The sequence below is a fragment of the Solanum verrucosum genome, unplaced genomic scaffold (assembly GCF_900185275.1).
Source record: "Solanum verrucosum unplaced genomic scaffold, falcon-dt-bn FXZP01000662.1, whole genome shotgun sequence".
Classification (NCBI taxonomy): domain Eukaryota; kingdom Viridiplantae; phylum Streptophyta; class Magnoliopsida; order Solanales; family Solanaceae; genus Solanum; species Solanum verrucosum.
The window spans coordinates 261,072-286,496 of NW_026020526.1; the positions used below are offsets into that span (position 1 = coordinate 261,072).

General features: G+C 32.1%; 1 protein-coding gene across 1 annotated transcript; it reads right to left on the bottom strand.

Moving 5' to 3' along the window:
- Nucleotides 1-633: 633 nt before the first annotated feature.
- On the bottom strand, nucleotides 634-19,889 carry LOC125809873 (phospholipase A1-Igamma3, chloroplastic-like). The gene is made up of 11 exons (XM_049489430.1): nucleotides 18,387-19,889; nucleotides 9,595-9,650; nucleotides 8,737-8,814; nucleotides 8,093-8,164; nucleotides 7,669-7,745; nucleotides 6,801-6,861; nucleotides 6,579-6,647; nucleotides 5,902-5,962; nucleotides 1,671-1,837; nucleotides 990-1,134; nucleotides 634-722 (listed from the first exon to the last, which is right to left on the bottom strand). Exons 1-11 carry the CDS (start codon nucleotides 19,852-19,854, stop codon nucleotides 634-636), a joined length of 2,343 nt encoding a protein of 780 aa, XP_049345387.1. The 5' UTR covers nucleotides 19,855-19,889.
- Between the last annotated feature and the right edge of the window lie 5,536 nt (nucleotides 19,890-25,425).

Consider the following 25,425-nt stretch of genomic DNA (forward strand, 5'->3'; position numbering starts at 1 on the left):
AGAAATAGAGATAGGACGAGTATCTAGAAGAATGACTATGCCGGAGTCTATTTCTCTCTCAAGAGGGACTCCGGGTAGATTATCTGGAAAGACTTCTGGTAACTCCTTTACTATAGAAACTGATTGAATGAGAGGTATCTCAACACTAGAGTCATTAACTAGGACTAAGTGACAGACACAACCCTTAGAAACTAACTTTCTCGCCTTAAGGTATAAAATAAAATGACCCTTAGGCACTGAAGAACTACTACTCCACTCTATAACTGGTTCATTAGGAATCTGGAACTTGACAACTCGAGATCTACAATCTATTGATGCATAATATGCATGAAGTCAGTCCATACATAGAATGACATCAAAATCCATGATGTCTAACTCAACTAAATCAGCCATGGTGTTCTTGTGACTGATGGAAATGACAAAATCACGATATACTCGCTCGGCTAGAATAGACTCCCTAACAGGTGTAGAAACACAGAAGGGTTCACAAAGTTTCCCAGGAAGAACATCAAAATTATTTGCAACATAAGGAGTCACAAAAGATAAACTTGCTCCTGGGTCTAGCAAAGCATAAACATCAAGAGAAAAGACTTTGATGATACCAGTGACAACATCTGGAGAGTTCTTTTTCTCTTAACGACTAGTGATCGCATAGAGACGGTTTGCTTCTCCGCAAGTACCGGAAGTGGCTCCTCTAGGTGTAGCCCTGTCTGATGGGGCAACTGATGAAAATTGGGCTCTATTACCCTGATTGATATTACTTTGTCGGTTCTTGGGGCACTATTTCATGAAGTGACCCTCTTGTCCACACTTGAAACAACCTGTGGAACCATCACGACACTTACCCGGGTGGGTTCCACCACACTTAGCACATGCAGGAGCTCATTTACCTCATTGTGCCACACAACCCTGAGACTGCGCAGGTCTAGCTGTGAAGTTCTGCGAATTCTGACCATTATACTCACCTTTGTTTCTGGGTGCAGGTGCACAAGCAGATGATGGAGCAAGTTCCTTTTGATTTTGCTGAAAGGAAGACCGGTTCGCATTATTTCTTGGCTGCCCGGACTCATTCCCTGTCGTCTTAGCCTTCTTATTTCTGAATTCCTCCATATCACTCAGCTTCTCCTCCTCAACCTATTGCACATAGACCATCAACTTTGATATATCCATGTCCCCAATTAGCATCACAGCCCTACCCTCCTTACTCGACATACGAGACATCCCAGCAACATATAGACAAATCATACTCCTCATGTCCGCAACCATCTCTGGAGCATAACGGGATAGTTGGGTGAACTTCAACACATACTCATGAACACTTAATGAATCTTGCTTAAGAGTAAGAAACTCTCGTACCTTAGTCTCTTTCAGTTCTCGTGGAAAGAAACTCCCCAAAAAGGCCTCCTCAAAACAAGTCCAACTCGCAGGTGGTGCTCCCTCAGCTCTACCCTTCTTCCACTGGTCAAACCAAGTCCTACCAACATTCTTCAGTTGATATGCAGCTAGCTCAATTCGCTCAGCATCGCCAACGTGCATGACATCAAACACCTTTTGCAGCTCCTCAATAAAGTTCTTCGGATCATCAGTCGTGCTTGAAACAATGAAACTTGGAGGATTCATCCTCAAGAACTCATGAATCCTTGAAGTATCCGCTTATTCATGTTCCCAACCTGGTTAGTCACAGCCTGACTTAGCATTCGGATTGCTTCCCAAAATTCAGCATTGGTGACCTCTCCTTGGGGTTGCACTTCTAGTTCATTGGGTACCTCTTGTTTTTGCGGCTCCACATTCCTTCTAGTAGGACAACCACGGACAGCTCTTTGTGGAGGAATGATTACTGAAACACACGCACAAGCAAGAATTAGAAGAAACTTTTTAGAGATCAAACTCTAACGCATGAAATGAGTGTGAAAGAAGTGAGGTAATTTCCTAAGTGTTGCAGCCTCCTAATTATAGATGTGCTACGCTTCACACCGATAACTAGGATTCTACAGACACGGCTTCATAGACTCCCTAGGACTCTTGAACTCTGGGCTCTAATACCAAGTTTGTCACGCCCCGAGCCTACATCCTGGACGTGGCTGGCACTTGAGAACCATTGCTGGCCCCAAATGAACCCTTGGCATGGCTTACATATTCAGCGGAAGACTTAAAAGCATAATACAAGGAATCAATGCATCTCTACTCAACTATTTAATAAAATACTTAGAACGTTCAAAGGTCAAACATTCAACTTGGCCAAAGTGGAAACTCAAGTCTTAACATATGAAATAATAATGTAAGACAACTGACTACTAACTGTCTGTGAAGCCTCTAAAACAAAGAGGGATGTCAGGACAGGATCCCCGACAATCCTAACAACTGAAAAGCTAAATAATTATGAAAAGAACCCTCCGGAAAGCAAGGAAGCTCACCAAATGACTCTGAGTGCTCAACCTAATCAACGAGGCACTGGATGTTGATCCTGGTTAAATGTTTCTGCATCATAAAACGATGCAGGCCAACTGGCATCAGTACATTGAATGTACGAGTATGCGAGTGCAATGCTAAACGTAACATAAGCTTGAAAAGAATTTGAAAGGAACACTTACCTTGGCTTTACTCAAATCTTGAATAATTTAACTCAATATAAAGCAACAATACACATGCAATATATAGAAAGCTTTTAAAACAATAGAAAGCAACTCAATTAGTTAAAGAAATCTGATAACAACTCAACTTACTCATATAATAAAGAAAAATAGTTTTTGTGGGAGTTTCTCTCACCGACAACCACCACTATGAGCCTTAGTGGTGATAGAGCGTCTTGCCAACGCCAGCCTCTCCTCAGGCAAAAACTAACGAACTTTTGATCTCATTTTCTGATCTTAAATCGATTAATTCTGATTCTTTTTCTCAAATTCACTTAGGAATGAGATACCCAAGACAAATACACAACATCTAACTCAAACAACTCGAGGAATCAACACTTTAATATCAAGAGACTCCTAAATCTCAACCCAAATTCAAGAACGAAAGCAATTCAAGAACAACTATCAAGAACATTCAACTTACAATCTTTTTAGAATGAATTCACGTTAAATCAAACATGTTTGGCACGTGGGTGAACGAACCCAACGTTATGAAAGTCTCACATACCTCGTAGGGATCACCCCTTGATGAAATCCACAAGTGAAATCCTTACGAACGATGATCTTGGCTCTTTACTCCTTTCTTCTCCTCTTGCGTTCTTTCTCCAAAAACCCTAACTTTATTTTTCAAAAGCATAAACGGAATCCTATCAGTTTAGAGCTTAAAATAATTAACAAAAACGAATTAATTAAGTTGGGTATGGAAAAGGCCATAATACCCTTCCAAAATCCGGATTGGACTTTCCTTATTCGAACAGCCCAACTTCCAATGGTCATATCTCACTCATACGAACTCGGAATCGCACAAACTTGGTGGTGTTGAAAAGATTATTCCAAGATATTTCCTACGATAACTGGAAACACACCTAACACATCCTGAGCTAGGAGTTATGGTCGTTTGAAGTTAACCAAAAACCCAAACTTAACACAACTTACCAAATTTCCAGATTTTTCATTCTTTCCATAAACAACTATTTCCAATTCTAACTCTTCCTAGTTCTTTCAAATAGCGAGATGTTACAAGATATATCTGGGTTATTGTTACTTTCCTGATAAGTCTGAGGTATCATTTCGGACAGCCCGTTGAGATATATTCGCGAGTTATTTTTATTGTTAAGTCCACAAATTTATCTCGAGGATGCTTTCAGGATTTTTTACTTCCCTTTATTCGTCATTAGCATTGCCTCTGTGTCTAAATTGTTATTGAGTATGCATGAGTTGTCTTGTATTTTTTGTGTAGCTTGTGATTGAATTCTTGATATTGTTTGCCTTTTCTCTGTTAGTATGATTTTCCTATATTAGAATTTATCCCTATTATGATAGTATCATTGCATTTCTCTTTATGCATTTGATCTTTCTGAGCTCGATCAACCTATGATGCCTATTGAGTACCCCGTAGTTTGGTATTCTTACTATTTATCTGTATCTTTTTCTGATCCAGCTCCTATACGAGTCACCCTCTGTGAGCATTAGATCTACCTTGGCTGTCACAAACTCAGATCGTGGGGATCTTCTGACGTTTAGAGACTTGTTGCTTTCTCTCTTTTGTACTAACTTATGTTTTGTATTTTTCTTAGTCAGTTCTCATGTACTTTTAGTCTTTCTGTACTTAGCAGTTCCTATATAGGTGACACCAGGTTCGGGGTTAAATCTGTTGTTAGTTTTTCTTCTTGGTCATTTTTTAGCCTTTTGTATAGTTTGTATCGTATGACATACTTATGATATGGCCCGTTCCATTTATTCTATTTCTATTTCTGGTTTTTTATATTATTTCTATCCAAATTGTTATATTCTGCATCTTGTGTTTGGGTTAGGCTTGCCTATTCGGGGATTATATTAGGCGCCATCATGATTCGATTTTGGATTGTGACATATCTATATAGAATCACATTGTTGATATTGTGCAAGATATAGTTCTAAAATCACACTTGTAATTTTAGGTCTTTGTACATAAATATTTTTTAATTTATCAATTGTTAATCACAAAATATATAATACATTTTCAACATAATTTATCAATAGTTATCAACCATGTGTTTGTATGAATTAAATAATTGAATGAAGTATAAATATGTACAATAATTAATTATGATAGAAGCTTTTAAGCAAGAAATAACATATTCATAAGTCATAACCACATGAAAATTGTGAAATTAATTTATTCTTGTCTCTTGATGTCACTTCCTTGTTTTGTGCTTGATGTCATTACAAAGATAATGTTTGGAAATATTGGCAGCAAAATGTATGTCTCTTTTTATATCCTTCAATTTCCACATCCATAATTGATCAGGACAAAGATTTAATTTTGTTTGTTTGATTTTTCCTTGTAAATTATAAAACATTTTATTGTAGGATAAGATTATATTTGTATCATTTCAAAGATCTAAGAAAATATTATTTTTCCTTTATCTATACATATTCATATTTTTGAGATTATGTAAGATACGTTGTTATAAGCAGACTTATATTTATAGGTTTTTATATTAAAATAATATAGAATTCATCAATTTTAAATCACATACAACATATTACTTCTCTAATTCTTGACTTTATTAATAGTTATCAATCGATTGTTTATACCATATTCTATTAACTTACTATAACTAAATAAAACTAATGCACATAAATTATTATCTCCAGCTTAAATTTTTTTTCTTTGGGTGAAAAATCCAAATTTCCTTTATAAAAGCTTTGTCAACTGCATATAACATATATGAAATATTTAATTTTTTGATTTAAGCGTTAATTTGCACAACCTAATAATTAAGAGCCAGCGTCAATTCCTATTATCCAAATTAATAATTCTTGATAAGTGAGATCAATTTGAGGGAGGTTGAATTTTAACCATATATAAAATATGATTTGTATCATTCCAAAGATTTAGTAAAATACTATCCTTTTTTAATCTAAGCAGAATCACATTTATGATATTCTGCAAGATATTATTCTGAAATCACGCTAGTAATTATAGTTCTTTGTACATAAATAATTTTTAATTTATCAATGGTTAAATACAAAATATAGAACATTTTTTCAGCATAATTTATCAATAATTATCAACCATATATTTATATGATAAAATAATTCAATGAAGTAAATATGTACGATAATTTATCATGATAGAAACTTTTAAACAAGAAATAAAATATCTACAAATCACAACCACATTAGAATTGTAAATTAATCTATTTTTGTCTTTTGATAACACACTTTTATTTTTTGCTTGATCTTATTACAAAAATAATTTTTGAGACCGAGCAATATTTTGCACAATGAATCTTCAAATTTCTAGTCAGCTCAATCTGCTCCTCACTTCTTGTTTCTACGATTGCCTGGAAATTAAATATAAAAAATATTAACATATGAGCAAAAGCGTGTGCGTGCGTGCACCACCAATTTCACATTTCAACACATAAAAAATTAAACATAGTCAAAGCACCCATATATCCATTCCCTCAAATTTTGGCATAAATTAATAAGAAAATAATATTATATAAAATGAAGCAGAAAAAGTATATAAGTACGTTGAAAGTGCAGCTCTTGTTGTGGAGGTACTTGGTGGAGTATTTGGATATTGAGGATTTGTCTCAATGACTATTCTCTGCATTCATTTGATTAAATAAAAAAAAAAAAAAAATAGAAAATATTACCACCCTTGAACAATTACAAAAAGTTAATATTCTCACATTATAATAATTATGTTTGCATAAAAAATTACTTGAATAAATTAACTTTTAAACGAGTGTAGTATAAATTAGATTTAGATGTATACTCCTGAACGCAAAGAGAATACATGTGTTAACCTTGGCATTCTTCCTCGATTATTGCTTGCATGTATTTATTTAACATAAAACGTAAGTTGCCCAATACAACTAACAAATCCTTTTATGGTTCTTTCATTGTTCTAATTTGTTTGTATAATAATAATTGTCTTAAATAACATTGTACCCTTGTAGTACGAGCTCTCACAGATCCTCTTGAAGGAAAGGCGGTCCTAATAGAGGCTGCATTGTAACCCTGCTAATAGAGTAACCATAAAAGTAACATTAGCAATGTTGAATTAGGGCAATGGAGTTTTTAAATTGTGACTTTATATTAGTCACTTGATTGTAACTTTATAACTTTATATTATAAACAAAAATGATTCAAAAAAGAAGAAGATGATGATACCTCTGAAGGTAAACTTTTGCCCAGCGTAAATGAGAGTTCAGAAACAGGATTAAACACAGGCCTAGAAAAGATTTTTAAAAAATGCATTAGTTATTCATAGAAATAATATTAATTGACACCTGAAGTTGTCTTGAATATTCAAAAAGACACTTTTTACACAATCTGCATTTTCAATATACAATACTTTTTTAACATGATTTATCAATAATTATCAACCATGTGTTCATATGATAAAATAATTCAATGAGGTATATATATGGACAATAATTTATCATGATAGAAACTTTTAAACAAGAAATAAAATATCCACAAGTCACAACCACATGAGAATTGTAAATTAATTTATTTTTGTCTCTTGATAACACACTTTTATTTTGTGCTAGATCTTATTACAAAAATAATTTGACAATACTTATTTTGACCGAGGAATATTTGGCACAATGAATCTTCAAATTTCTAGTCAGCTCAATCTGTTCTTCACTTGTTGTTTCTACGATTGCCTGGAAATTAAATATAAAAAATATTAACATATTAGCAAAAGTGTGTACGCGCGCGTGCGTGCGTGTGTTGTGTGTGATATGGGTGTGCGCGTGAGTATCCGCGCGCGTGCGTGCGTGAATAAAAATAGATTACAAAAACTTGAATTCGACGACAGAAGGCAGAAGAAAGGATCCACTTGTTGACCATTCTCAGCATAGTTTGGATTATATAAAATGTTCAGAATTGGTCTGCACCACCAATTTCACATGTCAACACATAAAATATTAAACATAGTCAAAGCACCCATATATCCACTCCCTCAAATTTTGGCATAAATTAATAAGAAAATAATATTATATAAAATGAAGCAGAAAAAGTATATAAGTACGTTGAAAGTGCAGCTCTTGTTGTGGAGGTACTTGGTGGAGTATTTGGATATTGAGGATTTGTCTCAATGACTATTCTCTGCATTCATTTGATTAAATAAAATAAATAAATAAATAGAAAATATTACCACCCTTGAACAATTACAAAAAGTTAGTATTCTCACATTATAATAATTATGTTTGCATAAAAAATTACTTGAATAAATTAACTTTTAAACGAGTGTAGTATAAATTAGATTTAGATGTATACTCCTGAACGCAAAGAGAATACATGTGTTAACCTTGGCATTCTTCCTCGATTATTGCTTGCATGTATTTATTTAACATAAAACGTAAGTTGCCCAATACAACTAACAAATCCTTTTATGATTCTTTCATTGTTCTAATTTGTTTGTATAATAATAATTGTCTTAAATAACATTGTACCCTTGTAGTACGAGCTCTCACAGATCCTCTTGAAGGAAAGGCGGTCCTAATAGAGGCTGCATTGTAACCTTGCTAATAGAGTAACCATAAAAGTAACATTAGCAATGTTGAATTAGGGCAATGGAGTTTTTAAATTGTGACTTTATATTAGTCACTTGATTGTAACTTTATAACTTTATATTATAAACAAAAATGATTCAAAAAAGAAGAAGATGATGATACCTCTGAAGGTAAACTTTTGCCTAGCGTAAATGAGAGTTCAGAAACAGGATTAAACACAGGCCTAGAAAAGATTTTTAAAAAATGCATTAGTTATTCATAGAAATAATATTAATTGACACCTGAAGTTGTCTTGAATATTCAAAAAGACACTTTTTACACAATCTGCATTTTCAATATACAATACTTTTTTAACATGATTTATCAATAATTATCAACCATGTGTTCATATGATAAAATAATTCAATGAGGTATATATATGGACAATAATTTATCATGATAGAAACTTTTAAACAAGAAATAAAATATCCACAAGTCACAACCACATGAGAATTGTAAATTAATTTATTTTTGTCTCTTGATAATACACTTTTATTTTGTGCTAGATCTTATTACAAAAATAATTTGACAATACTTATTTTGACCGAGGAATATTTTGCACAATGAATCTTCAAATTTCTAGTCAGCTCAATCTGTTCTTCACTTGTTGTTTCTACGATTGCCTGGAAATTAAATATAAAAAATATTAACATATTAGCAAAAGTGTGTACCTGTGCGTGTGTTGTGTGTGATATGGGTGTGCGCGTGAGCATCCGCGCGCGTGCGTGCGTGAATAAAAATAGCTTACAAAAATTTGAATTCGACGACAGAAGGCAGAAGAAAGGATCCACTTGTTGACCATTCTCAGCATAGTTTGGATTATATAAAATGTTCAGAATTGGTCTGCACCACCAATTTCACATTTCAACACATAAAAAATTAAACATAGTCAAAGCACCCATATATCCACTCCCTCAAATTTTGGCATAAATTAATAAGAAAATAATATTATATAAAATGAAGCAGAAAAAGTATATAAGTACGTTGAAAGTGCAGCTCTTGTTGTGGAGGTACTTGGTGGAGTATTTGGATATTGAGGATTTGTCTCAATGACTATTCACTGCAATCATTTAATTAAATTAAATAAATAAATAAAAAATGTTACCACCCTTGAACAATTACAAAAAGTTAATATTCTCACGTTATAATAATTATGTTTGCTTAAAAAATTGCTTGCATAAACTAACTTTTAAACGAGTGTAATATAAATTAGATTTAGATGTATACTCCTGAACGCAAAGAGAATACATGTGTTAATCTTGGCATTCTTCCTTGATTATAGCTTGCATGTATTTATTAAACATAAAATGTAAGTTGCTCAATACAACTAACAATCCCTTTTATGGTTCTTTCGTCATTCTAATTTGTTTGTATAATAATAATTTTCTTAAATAACAGTGTACCTTTGTACTACGAGCTCTCACAGATCCTCTTAAAGGAATGGCGGCCCAATTAGAGTCTGCACTGTGGAGAAACCATAAAAGTAACATTAGCAATGATTAATTAGGGCAATGGAGTTTTTTAGTTGTGACTTTATATTAGTCACTTGATTGTAACTTTATAACTTTATATTTTAAACAAAAATGATTCAATAAAAAAAAAGATGATACCTCTGAAGGTAAATTTTGGCCCAGCGTAAATGAGAGTTTAGGAACAGGATTAAAAACAGGCCTAGACAAGAGAAAAAAAATCATTAGTTATTCGTAGAAATAATATTAAATAACACCTGAAACTGTTCTGAATTTTTAAAAAGACACTTTTTACACAATCTGCATTATCAATATACAATACATTTTTAACATGATTTATAAATAATTATCAACCATGTGTTTATATGATAAAGTATTTCAATGAAGTATATATATGGACAATAATTTATCATTATAGAAATTTTTAAACTGGAAATAAAATATCCACAAGTTACAACCACATGAGAATTGTAAATTAATTTATTTTTGTCTCTTGATAACACACTTTTATTTTGTGCTTGATCTTATTACAAAAATATTTTTTGACAATACTTATTTTGACCGACCAATATTTTGCACAATGAATTTTCAAATTTCTAGTCAGCTCAATTCGCTCCTCACTTGTTGTTTCTACGATTGCCTGGAAATTAAATATATATTAAAAATATTAACATATTAGCAAAAGTGTGTGCGTGTGTGTTGTGTGTTGTGTGTTGTGTGTTGTGTGTTGTGTGTGTGTGCGCGTGCGTGAATAAAAATAGCTTACGAAAATTCAAATTTGACGCCAGAAAGCATAAGAAAGGATCCACTTGTTGATCATTCTCAGCATAATTTGGATTATATAAAATGTTGGGAATCGGTCTGCACCATCAATTTCACATTGCAACACATAAAAAATAAAACATAGCCTAAGCAACCATATATCCACTCCCTCAAATTTTGACACAAACTATAAAGAAAATAATATTATATAAAATGAAACATAAAAACTATATATGTACATTGAACGTGGATCTCTTGTTGTGGAGGTACTTGGTGGAGCATTAGGATATTGAGGATTTGTCTCAATGGCTATTCTCTGCATTCATTTGATTAAATAAAAAAAAATGTTACCACCCTTGAACAATTACAAAAAGTTAATATTCTCACATTATAATAATTATGTTTGCTTAAAAAATTATTTGCATAAATTAACTTTTAAACGAGTGTAATATAAATTAGGTTTAGATATATACTCCTGAACGCAAAGAGAATACATGTGTTAATCTTGGAATTCTTCCTCGATTATAGCTTGCATGTATTTATTTAACATAAAACGTAAGTTGCCCAATACAACTAACAAACCCTTTTATGGTTCTTTCGTCGTTCTAATTTGTTTGTATAATAATAATTTTCTTAAATAACACTGTACCCTTGTACTACGAGCTCTCACAGATCCTCTTTAAGGAATGGCGGCCCTATTAGAGTCTGCATTGTAGCCCTGCTAATAGAGGAACCATAAAAGTAACACTAGCAATGATGAATTAGGGAAATGTAGTTTTTTAATTGTGACTTTATATTAGTCACTTGATTGTAACTTTATAACTTTATATTATAAACAAAAATGATACAAAAAAAAGAAGAGGATGATACCTCTGAAGGTAAATTTTGGCCCAGCATAAATGAGAGTTCAGGAACAGGATTAAACACAGGCTAAGACAAGAGAAAAAGACATGCATTAGTTATTCGTAGAAATAATATTAATTGACACCTGAAGTTGTTCTAAATTTTCAAAAAGACACTTTTTACACAATCTGCATTATCAATATATAATACTTTTTCAACATGATTTATCAATAATTATCAACCATGTGTTTATATGATAAAATAATTCAATGATGTATAAATATATACAACAATTTATCATGATAGAAACTTTTAAACAAGAAATAAAATATCCACAAGTCACAACCACATGAGACTTCCAAATTATGGTCTCATTCTTGCAGCTGAATTAATTCCACATGTGTCGGGTTGGTAGAAGTATCAACGGACCGTAGGTGGCATCCGTAGGTGACAAGGGAAATGAAGTAAAATGTTTGGGAAATTTTAAAGACCTACGGTGGCCATGTACGGTCCGTTGGTAGACCTACCAACCGTACATGGGCCCCATCGTTGGAATGACCAAAAATCAAGTCTCTAACCCCTACCTATGGTAGACCAGGGCGGACCGTAGTAGGACCTACAGACCGTAGGTCTGAACTATTGGTGGAGGCTTGACAGTTTTATTTTAAGGACTTTTGGGTCTTTTCCTAATTATTCTAACCCAATACTATGTTATTTTACCTTCTATCGTAGTCCCTATATAAACGTTTTCCCCCAAATTTCCCAATTGAATTCATTCTCCTAAAATCTCAAAAGTTGATCAAGTTCTTCCCCAATATTTTTCTCTCTAAAGCTTGAAGAAGAAGTCTAAGGTTTCAAGATCAAGTCTCAAGTTCACCATTTATTGTGGGTTTTTGACATCAAGATATGATAGTATTCACCTATTGAGTCATTTCCTCCGTAGGGTTCCTAAATTCTCCAATTTTACAAGCTAGAACCTCCAATTGAAATTAGGGTTTTTGTTCAATCTCATGGGTTCTTTTCAATTATGATCTAATTGATTGTTTTATGTCTTTTTATGCATGAATTGAGATAATTGCATGTGTTTAAGTTAAATTCACTCGAACCCATGCATGATCCATGATTTCTAGACTATGATCGTATGATGAAGCTTTTGAACTATGAAAGATGAATTTGTGAAGATATGCATGTTTCATTATGAAATTGATGAAAATGAGTTAAGGTTGATTTGAGAGTAAAATATTGATGTTGTTGTTGTGAAATGATTTTCTCACCTAAAGGATTCATAAGGTTGAAAGGTTTTCTCACCTAAGTTGAATCAAGATTAAGGAGCTATTCTAATGAACTCTAGCTTGTATTGACTACTTGATGTGCCCTTTCATGGATAAGAAGATAAGTTAATCTTAATGACTATTATGTGAGATTTATGCTTAGCACCGAGAGGATATTGAGATGAAAACTCTCCCGTAATTGAGGCCGGGTTTCTAGTAGCAATCTCCCTATCCCATAATTATATGCCACCATAGGATCATTATTTTAGATAGACAGTAGCTAGTGGATCCGCCTAAGCTAGAAGTTTATGATTATTACCTTGGCAAGTAAGGACATCTCTTTTCGGTGTGGGATAGACACCGAATTTCATGTTATAGCTCACATGATCTATGTCGGTTAAAAGTAAATATCCCACAAGAATGAACTAAGGTTACTTTTTAAAAGTATCTCAAATGTATTTTAAAGATGTTTAGCTTGCATTGACCATGATTATGACTTATGTTTTCTAACATGTTATTCTATGATTTATCTTGGTCATTGCATGTCATGTAAAGCCCCTTTTAGCATGATTTCATAACTCTTATGTATTGCTATCATATTTAGTACATGGAATGTACTAACACATATTTTTGCCTACATTATTTTACTAATGTATAGGAAAGAAGAAACAATTGAGTGACATGATTTTTTTTTAAATCTGACATAATTATTGTTATGGCAGTGACATCATGATGATGTGGCACGAGTGTGAAACACTTTCTCATCATGTGACTGGTTGTATTGCGTCGGGATTGAAATAAATTCACTTTTAAGTAATTTAGGTGTATAATAGATCGTCACAATAGTTTAAGTGTGTAACTGATTCTTCGTGACAAACTTGTGTGTGTGTGTGTGTGTGTGTGTGTGTGGGGGGGGGGGGGTTATGCCTTCCCTCAAATATAATACTAGAGGTTGGCGTAGTGATTCAGAGAATTCAAACTCCACCAATAGATTTCAAGTTCAAATTGTAAACATTACATTTTTATTTGGGAACTTACATAAATACACTATATTAAAAACATATTTACCATTTATAGCAATACCATTTATTTCACTTGATCTCTTTTAATACATTTATAATACAGTTTTAATACATATTTCAAAGAACAATTTATTATTCACATATAATACAAGTTTTGTTGATGGATAATACACTTATAATACAATGTATCAATTTCTTAACAAACAAGCATAATATATTTTTAAAAAACAATTATAATTCATATATATTGCATACATAATTTTCTTTTAATATATATTACAAATTTAACATAGTATTGATATGTAATGCTATAAATGGTAATAAATAAAAAATATCGCTAAAATCAATAATTATTTAATAAAAGGTATCTATCCAAGTAATTTTTCCTTTTTATTTTTCAAACCCAGTACTTAAAATAATGGATTCAGTCGGTACTTCCATGTTGTATAACAATATTACTAATAGGCCTAACCCATCGGTAGCCCCTTAAAATTAACACTAGTTTTCACTTAGACACTCTAACTAGACTTTGTTTATTTTAGACACCTCATCTCATGTTCCGTTGGGTCCTTTTAACACTTTTTGTTGACATGACATAGTGAGTGTGGTACACTCCTTACCAGTGGAGAGCTTATTTAACCTATTTTTATTTTTTATTTTTTCTTCTTCTTCCCCATTTTAGCCACCATTTTCTATAACTTAAACTCCTTCCATGGAGAAATGGATCTAATGCTACTACAACACCAAGAGATTTCAAGCTTAAACAATATTTCTTATTTTGTTGTCATTCTTCCTCGTCAAGATATGTTTTGAAAATAATTGAAATGCATTTTTTAAAAAGTTATAGGAAATTCTTTTAATAGAAACTCTTTGTTTAGATTTGAAGATGTTATTTTTATTTGAAGTTCCAAGTAAGATGAATTAGTTTTGCAAAGAGATTATGCTTTCATAAAATATTTTTTTCCAAATAATTAAATTACTATGAAAGTACTTTGGAGAAAGACAATCTAGATTGAGAAGAGGTTGGGCTTCGGGGGGTGGGGTGGGAGGTGGTGGAGAAGATGATTTGAGTGTGGGAGGGGTAGGGAGTTGTGAACTTTGGAGAAGACAATCTAGCGGGGGAGGGGTTGAGGATCCGGGGTAGGGGGTGGTGGAGAAGAGGACTATTCAAGTGGTTAATTTTTATAAAAATTATTTGGATAAAAGTTGCAACTTGTCATTAAGTCATTGGCCTTTTTTTCCACTCGAAATTCATTATTTAAAAATTATTTTCAATATATATGCCATGTGTCTTTATTTAATTCGATACGTCATCGGCGAGTGTGTTACACACACCTTGCACATTTGATTGATTATAAAAAAAAAAGTGTCAAAATAACACAACAAAACATGACATGAGGTGTCTAAAATGCACAAAACTTAATTAAGGTGTCTAAGTGAAAATTAGTGTCAACTTTAGGGGGCCCGGATTAGGCCTTACTAATAATACTACCTCTCATGGGATTGACCCCATTGGGATTCTCATGATTGAAGTTTGATAAAATTCTCCTCTTTGACCAACAAAAAAAAATCACAATGGGAATAAGTCCAAACACTGTTTTGCATTAATGACAACAAAGAAGTTAAGTATTAAGTTATCATTTAACTTAAACAGTATCTATTATTATAACTAGACATGAATGTCCGTGACGTGGAATGGAAATTTTATGTCTCTTCAACTCATTTCTAATTATTCTTATGATTTACACAATTTATAAATAACAATTATCTATGTTCAATGTTCAATGTTCAATGTTCAATGTTCAATGTTCATTTTCATTTTCTTATTCTTTCTTTTTATCAGTTTAGTTTTTTCCTCTTTTTAAATTGTTTTTCTTCATCTTTTTCATCAATCATGTACTTAATAATGTCACCATATGATCTTCATTTTGATAAAGATTATAGATATGCACTTAATAATGTCACCATATGTTCATATGGATGTTCACATTAGTTTGGTACAAGTTCATCAAAATGAATAGTTACAAAACTACAAAATATGACAAACATTAATATATATTTAAAATAAATAGCTACAGTTTATTTTTTTTATATCATATGGATATAACTACACAATAAATAGCAAAGTTAATTACATATAAATAATCAGAAAAGTTATTACTATTAAATAGGAATGTTATTATTACACACCTAATTTATTATGTCTAGACATGTTTTATGTGATTGGTTCTCATGTTTACCCTCAGTAATACTTTCTCTTTCATCAATCTTCCTATATCACAAAATTTATGTATTATTCTCCCAAATTTCTTTCAATTTAAGATCTTTTTGATGATTCTAGGAGCATTTTTTGTAATTTGAATTCATTAAATATCTTTTAATTGTTTTTTTCCTCATGTTTATGAAGATCATATTTGTATGCATATATATTGCATCTATTTTTATAGGCTTTCGATTGAAGAATTATTTGTTTCTACATTACAATGGCAATAGTTATAAATTAAAAAAAGTAGTACAAGAGGAACATGAGCAAAAAGAGATTGAAGTTTGTGTGATTGTCAAATTTGTATACAGTAGATTAGTTATATACATAGATACTTGTATTCTAATATTAACACAAGTATCTATGTATATAAATACTTGTATTCTAATATTAACACAAGTTGAAATGGTGACTTGTATTCACAAATTACCATTTGTATTCTAATTTTAACACAAGTTGAAATGATGATTTGTGAATACAAGTATATTTGGATACTTAAGTAGTCTATCGAATTTGAAAGGTTGATTAAGCAATACAAGTATAATTGGATGCATTAATACTATATTTTTATAAACAAATACATGAGTTAACACCAAGCCTCACGTATTATAGGAAAAACTTGACCAAAAAGAGATTGTCGTTTGTTGGCCTTTTCATTTTTTTTATACAGTCAAATACTTGCACACTTTGATACCTACACATTCTATTATTTTTATTTTTATTTTTGTTTTTGAGTTGTCAAATGTATCCATCTTTTGTTTAACAAGAATGTATTCATATTTATACTATATTGGTGATTCATTTTTTGTTTAACAATGTGTTCATTTTTCAAATTATCATGTTCATATACTAAAGTGTTATACTTTATCTTGTTTAATATATTAATACATTAAGTTTTTACAAATACTTGTATCCTTAATAAATTAATACTTTATATTTTATAAATATAGATACCAATTTGAATTTGTACAATTAATAAATTTCCTTATTTAGTTCATTGTAATTAAATGTATAAATAGAAAAATAAAAAACATATACAATAATACAGCTAGAAAAAGACATAAATTGTAGTCATTTTTTATAAATACCATACTTATAGCTATTGAACTTTAATAACCCTATAAATATGGTCATTTTTGTAAGTTTGGGCAAAAATTAATTAATAAATCATCCCATCTTAAAAGCTCATCTTTTCTTCATTACATTACATTATATGTAGAGAGCAGAGAAAAGGGAGAAAATTAGAAAGTAAAATCTGAGTCTCCATAAAAAAAAAATAGAGGATTTCGGAGGGATATTAATGGATTTTTCTCAATATGCAGACTCTCATAGTCCAAAATTTGGATATATTACCCGTTAACTTTTGATTTTCTATGGTGAATGTGTGTTAATTTATTAGTGTAACGTGCCATCTTACACGCACGCATATGTGCACTTATTTTAAAAAATAAAGTTGGAACATACGGAGTTTATGCACAACTCTAGCCGTTGTTGGAAACTAAAGAGATGACAACATTTATGTACATCAAAACAAAGGTACATACATTAGTTATTATCAACGTAACGGGCTATAATTTTATATTTAGAAATCTACATTTTAAACTTTGAGTGTGCACCTCATTCTTAGTAGAAGTTTTTCATATGACCATCACGAAGAAGAAGAAGAAGAGCATACAATTAATGGGGCCCTCGTCTTTTAAGAAACTAATGAAGAACCACTCCACCTCATTTTGTTTGTAAGCATCTGTCAATTCATAAAACTTCTCCGCATTTTGAAATTGATGCAAAACATTAATGTAACACAACTAATTTCTATCATAATATCCCCACAGTACAATAAAAACATGGAAGGATGAATTTTATTATGAGTGTTGATTTTTTAAAAAGCAGAATAAAATTTCATATTACTACTGGTCAGTAGTATGCAATTTCACATAACTATTATCAATATTTGAGCATGATTTTTTCTTCACTACTTAGGGAGGACTGTAAAATCCCTAATTTAATTTTTTTTTTCTCCTGGTCATGATACCTAGAACCCTGTATGAGTACATGTGTTCGCTAGAAAAAGGAAAAAGCTCTCATTTTGCATGATCTTTCTCCTATAACTGAAATCTCCATCAGAAGTACACATATTCCCAAGACCACAAAAACAAAAGATAATTATGATATCGAGAAAAATTGAATAAAAGTATTCTAATTTTTTTAATTTTTTTCCTTAAGATGTTGGTACAAAGAGAATAAAACGCGAAGAGGAAAAAAAAAAAAAAACCAAAAATTCGATGCAAACCTAAAACAATGAAGTATCTAATAAGCAACAAATTTTGTATCAAAATTGTGAACTTCACGTTCAACCGCATGCAAAACTAACAAGTGAAGATAATCAGATGCAAAATGCTCTAGTGACGCGAAAACACGTGTTCTCCAAAACATAACACTCATCTTAAGAAAAAGGTATTAAGTGACTAAAGCTAATTTAAAAGACATGAAGCACACATGTTGATACCAAATTTTTAACTCATTCTTCTAATATAGTAGAATATATATACATAAGGATTCAAAAACCATAAGTATTTTCTTCCCTGCTAGTAGGTGAAGGAATATCTTCTGGATCTCTTTTGGGCCTTACCCATCTACCATAAGAATTACACTCTAACCCCTTGTGGGCCAATTGGTACCAACAAGTAGGAATTCTTAACTCATCTACAAGCATATCACATGCCTTGTTCACTAGTGCCACATCCCTTTTAGCATTAGACCTAAATGTTGAACTACTACTCACAAAACCATCTACTAAATGAAGGTATGTCTCAAGCATATGAATCCCTATAAAATTGAACCCCCTTTTAAGATAAGGTGAAGACCTAACATCAAGCTTCAATTCAGCACCAACATGTGTGTAAATCCACTCTAATGTCCCAGTAAGATCGTCGAATTTTTGTAGACTTTCATTCAAAACTATTCCGGGCATTCGAGGGACTAAGTCCTGTTTCACTGTAACACGTAAAATTTTGACTCCCATTTGATAAAGCTCATCGCGAAATGCAATATTCCCAACTCTTGGGGCTGCAAATGAAATAACACTAATTGGAAGTTTTGGAAAATTTGCTGCTGATTCATAAGCATTTAGTAGAGCAAGTGCACCCCCTAGGCTATGTCCTGTTATTGTGAGGCTAACTTGTTCAGCACTTTTTGTTTTGTAAAAATCTACCAATGTTTTCAATTCTTTCATGACTTGTTCTGAGGCACTTGATTTGTTGTATCTAGTTGAATCACACTTAGATGTGTAAATACTAAGAAAACCATGTTCTACTTTTGAGTCCATATGTCCAATTGACTCTAATTTCCTCTGCATATTTTCATACCATTCTGAAGGTGTCACTGTGCCTCTCCATGCCACAACAATATCTCTCCTCCCAATTCGTCGCGATTCTTCATCATCACTAACTGCCACAAAACCAATCCAATTTGAATCTTTGCTCCATGTGTATGTCAATTTTGATCTTTCAAGCCATTGGGGCATATCTATTTGTGACATAGCATAGATGTACTTTGTAACTTTGTAGCCACTCTTGTTAAGTCCTGACTTATCAAACAATTTATGACTATTGTACATGCAACTTCCACAATACTCAGAGAATGAGTCAATATCTAATGCATCATAAGTTGCTTGAGCAAACTCACCATATTTTACAATTTCTCGACGAAGCAAAGGATGGAGTGGATCAAGAAGTCCTTCCCATTCATGAACACCATGAATGTCGCGCCATCGATCGGATATGTCCTCCTTAGGTGACATGGTAGGTGTGTTGGCCTTGTCTTCATGAATATTGTTCAAAGTAGAATGAGTACTAGGAGGAGGATCATTCTTTTGAATGTTTAAAAGGTTTGACAATTTTTCACCAAGCCTATTTGATTTCTTTGAGGTTTTAACAACATCTTGGTAGGCATAGACCTTGGGAACCCTATTTTTAGTTAGGTCAAGGTTGTGATGGTGGAGATGTGTGACGAGGGGGAGGTGGATTGCTTTCATGGTGGCTTGAAAAAATATGGAGAAGTTGTAAATGAGAATTTGAGTTGGAACTTGAATTTTACTATAATATTTAAATGATGTGGGGTGGTTGGAAATTGTCAAATTAATAAAGAAAAAGAGGATTTCAATATTCAAAAACAAGCAGCCATTTGGACGTATATTATTTGATTAAAAATGGCCCAACATAAATATCACGCGTTAGGCAAGAAAAAGGAATCTTTCAGTATTAAGAAACAACCCATGAAGTATCCAGCAGGAATTGGTTCAATACATAATATTTTAAATGACCATATATATGGTATTTATTAGTGTAGTATAAAATATCGAGTGCGACTATGTTTTTATGTAATATTACAATTCACTCATTTATTTTTATACTTGCATTTGTACTTCCTTTTCTTATATATTAGGTAGATCAAAATTTTGCTTTTATGGATTTATATTACACATTTGACTTTTTTTTAATTTTCTATGTGTGTATTTTTTAATATATATTGTAACATTCCTCCGTAAACTCAACCCAATCATTTGAAACAATAACGCGGGAATACCCCTAAGAATTGAAAGTCACCATACCAAAATATAAATCCAACTGGGGATGCAATCCCAAAAATTAAACATTCTAAATCAAAAGTCTGTATCCGAACAAGTGGACAAGAAAATATAGAGAAATCCCTAGAAGCTTGAAAGATGAAGCTCACCCTTGGATTCGATTGAGAGTTTTTGGGGTTAGTCTGACTATCCTCATTCAAGTTTGTAGGCGTGCGAATAAGAGGGTAGTAGGCGATTTTTTATGAATTGAATGGGACTTCAGCTTCGACAATCGTATCCAGTATCTCTCAACTAAGGTCTCGGCCATTGGAAGATTCGTTGCACTCAATAAGAAAAGAAGCAAGTGCAGTATCAGTACAAAAACCATTATCAACTGGTAGGATCAGGCGGCCAGTCCAACATACGCATATAAGTAATTCATAACTAAATAGAATCACAAGGAAATATACAATCTAGCAACAAACATTAGTCACATGACATGAAAACCACAAAAGGAATTAACCAATGCATGACATGTCGCACACGATCATAATGCAAGTATCGGTCCTCTCATGGAACCTCAAACCAAACTATAGTATCATACCAGGCATGGTATTCGACCCAACCGTATATAATCATATCAGGCGTGCTATCCGAGTCAATCAACAATATTCTGTATCAGCATGATACCTGAGCCAACCGACAAGCACAACAAGCATGCATAAATACATTACACCACAACATGAATCAACCCACAACACAATGAACAAGACTACTTGAGCCCACAAGTTACAATTCCAAGTTCATTCCATCTGCTTCCTATCACACATTACACAACATGACTCTTCAAGTAATAAACATGTAAATACACATATCCTGGGAGCATATAACTATCACCTACCTCGAATCAAGCCCTTTGAAAACTCTAAATAGCAAAGTTTCCCCCTTGCAAAGTGCCTTGACTTGTTCTTGATCCAAAATAAACAATATAACATTCAATCAATAACAAATAACCTATTAATTTACCCGGATAGCTAACAAATCCCAACCCCTCCCAAAATGAGATCATCTTCCCCAACTAATTAGGGATCCTTCCCACTATGAATTCATGCTCAAAGATTTCTCTAATTTTAACCACCTAGTTTTTAAGGCTTAAGAAACATTTAACAAGATTGGGGAGTTGAATTCTTACCTTAACCGGTGATTTTCGTGGAAAAACGGATGCATGTTGTCCAAATTCATCCCTCCCTACTTTAAGAACTCAACTTGTAGAGCATAGGAGTTTTGGACAGTTTTCTGCATAAAATCATGATTCTCTTGCTATAGCAACTTTAGCCTCGCTATAGCGACGCCGCTATAGTAGCAACTTACTATAGCGCTCTGAGCAACGCTATAACGAGAAGTTGTCCTCTGTAGCGAGGTCGACAGATTTCCTGCGGCTCAACATAAAAAAAATAAGCCTTTTTTATAACACAAACTCTTTCCTTGACGTCCTGACTCATATTTTCACGCCAAGATAAACTTCATGAATTTTACTTACTCGAATTCTATTTTGAAAGGCCTTATGAATTTCTTAATGTTTTGGCTATAATTATACATCACTCAAATCTAAATAAAAGACCAAATCCTTTCTCAGATAGCCCTAGACATCACCTAGCCCAGATCCCATATAAGCTAGCTTAGCCAAGAAAATATTAAATTACTATCCGAAAAGTTTTCTTGCCAAAATTCCTTCCCTATGGACTTATTCTTAACGACTGGGTCAAGTCCTTACAGTTATATTCTGATATTTTTATGATTTAACAAACTATAGAGAAGCAGGACAAGTCAATGGAAGGCAGTCGTAAAGCTACAGAAACTGCAACGGTAGGTGGGCACAACAACAGAGGTGCAACATGGGCAGAAGTCATCGACCAATGACATGCTCTTAGGTTGTTTTGTCTCTCGTATACATTTGATACATTGATAAGAAACAACCTAGTTTTTGCAATCAAGTTTATTCACGAAGTAAAAATAGTCATTTCAGAGAAGATCATAGCTCATACTCAACAACGGACTTGATCGGATGTTGCAGCGTCTTAAGTTGTTCTTTGAATTTAGTGTCTTGTGCTCTCATATTGTAGATATATTCTTAAGTTATAAAGGATAATAGACCACATCAGTTCTTTCATTGTGATTTAAGTCATTGGCTAGAGTTCGTCGTCTTATAGTCGGTGAAGTCTATGTTAACTAGATATAATTGATATAGGGGACAATAAAGTTATTGCTTCGAGTCTTGTAATATAAGTGTTACAAGGTGGGTAGAGACGTAGAGTTAAGAGTTTAATATAAGTCATCAGATAAAACTAAAGATTGATTTACTTGTTTTTGTACAATTACATCATCAAAAATTGCGCAAACAAGTTAATATAAGTCAAATTTATACTTAAAACCAGTTTAAAATATTGAGAAATTACACAAAGAACTAAATAAATAATAGAAGTGCTTGGACGTTTCAAAAATCGAACTATTTTAGATGAATTTCAATATTTCATTCCATCAATATAAAAAGACATATATAACTAGGAATTATTAGAAGATAATTAATAAATAAATAAACTTTTAATCAGGGACGATTTTGAGGTGGATCACCTTTTTTACATGGAAACAAATCATTAAAATTTAGTAATATACTCCTTTGATTTCCTTCAACTTGTTCACTTTGTAATTTTGTATTTTCCTTCAGAAATTATTGCTCAAGTGTTTATTTTACTAAATTTTAGTTATTAATAGTACTTTAAATTTTGATTTACTATTAATATTCCAATTAGTTTGATAAATGACTAATTGGTGATAAGGATATAATTTTAGAAAAAATAAATAGTAAAAGGAAAAAAAATATTTCATATATACTTGAAAAATAAAAAGGAAGGGAGGAATTACTAAATTTATTCAGATTCCAAGAAATCAGTAAAATCAATATTAAATCCGAAAACTGTATGCATATATTCTCTTCATATCCACGTGTGTAATTAAATTGGAAAACGAAATACGTTATACTTTAGTCCTCTCTATTCAATATATTAAAAATAATTATTTAATTTAATTTATTTTATTTTGAAAATTAAGAGATAAATTATTATTTACATCTATTTATTCTTGTTATTAAATATTATTTATTTTTTAATACTTAGTTAACTTATAATCAATAAGATATTACTCCTCTATTTTTTAAAGAAGTATAACAACGCAATAAGTAAAAATGGACGGAGGAAATAATAAAGTGGAAAATAAACGTGTTAAGCCGAAATCAGTTAATAGTGTTGTCGATGTTGTGACTTGTGGTGCTGCTGCTTTAATCAAACGTTGACAGGGCAACAATGACTTCTGCACTTTGGTGGGCTTATCTAATAGCGCGGCTGATTTATTTAGAAACTGTACGATTTGAGGTGTGAATGTGAAATAAGAAAAGATATTTTTTAGATTGAATCAAAAAGGTATATTTTGGTTCAACCTTTCATCGTACTTTTTTACTGTCGATAAATTAATTAGAGGTCATGCCATAGATTTTATTTTATATTGTATTGAAGACAGTAGAAATTTGGAAGTCTTTTATTCTTCTTCGTGCATTATTTTCGTGCATCATAGTATATTCATTAATCTTATACTGCACATCAAAATTATTAGATGGAAAATATTTGCTCCCTGACCATAAATCAATTAAGAGAAAAATTGATCATAATTTATTGGTCTGATGCATACAATTATTTTTGTATGTAATATCGTATTTCATATCAACACATGAAGGTTTATTTTCATAAGCAATGATTTCACTATTTATTTGAGACATTTAATGTCAGATCATCTTGAATATTTATCAATATTATCAAGATAAATTGTCTTGATTACATATTCTGAAAGTTGCGCTCTTAACTCAATTATCTTGCACAATAATTTTGTGAATGTCAAATTGCAAGTTTACAACAAACGCACATGTAATTATCTTATAAATGCATCTATTTATCATATCACATGATAGGTGAACGGACCCATATTCACCTTTTATATTTTTCAGAATTTAGTGATTTAGTCCCAACATTAGTTGATCCAATCAACTTGTCATAAGAACAAGAAACAAAAAGAATTCTTGAAGAATCTTCTAGTTCTTCAATGTATGTCCATTACTCAGTATGCACATCTTTGGGATGACCAAATTATTCATGCCAACTAATAAAATTATTAGTACTCGTAAACTCCAAGTTTACTATGTCATGTGCCTTTTGCTTTAGTAAATTTCTAATTTACTATTATATGAGCAAATTTAGATTTACTACTCCGAGAGTAATTTTAAGATTTATTTCTTCTCAATCACTCTACCTCTTTGGAAGGTGAGTCGTGATTTCATCACGATAAAATACATATCTGTATTGATTAAATTTGTTTTACACTATCACTTTCACTTTAGCATTGAGTTTATTTAATCCCAATTGGTAGATATTAATCATTAAATGCTTGAGATGAAAATTCTACATTGTTATCAAGTCGAATGGACTTAATCTGATTAGCCGAAAATTGTGCCACTAATCATATTATTTGTGCCAATAATTTTACAAACGCCAAGTTACGAGATGACATTAGGCACACATGAGACCATCTAGAAGAGACATCTATTAGGACCATGAAGTATCTAAACAACTCATTAGGTGGGTGAATAGGTCCACAAATATCCCCATGTAAGCGTTTCAAGAACGCAGGGGACTCAATCTCAACTTTCGTTGATGATGGTCTCACAATTAACTTGCCTTGATAACAAGAAATACAAGAAAATTCACCATTTAAAAGAAACTTCAAGTTCTTTAATGGATGTCCATTTGAATTTTCTATAATTCGTCTCATCATTATAGACTCATGTAAGATGTCCCAGACGATCATGCCAAAGTATGAAAGTATTGGAGTAAACTTCTTATTTACTATAGAATGTGCTAGAATTGTACTAATTCTTGTTTAATACAAGCCTGAAGATAAAGCATGAAACTTTTCAATAATACATGTCTGCCCAGA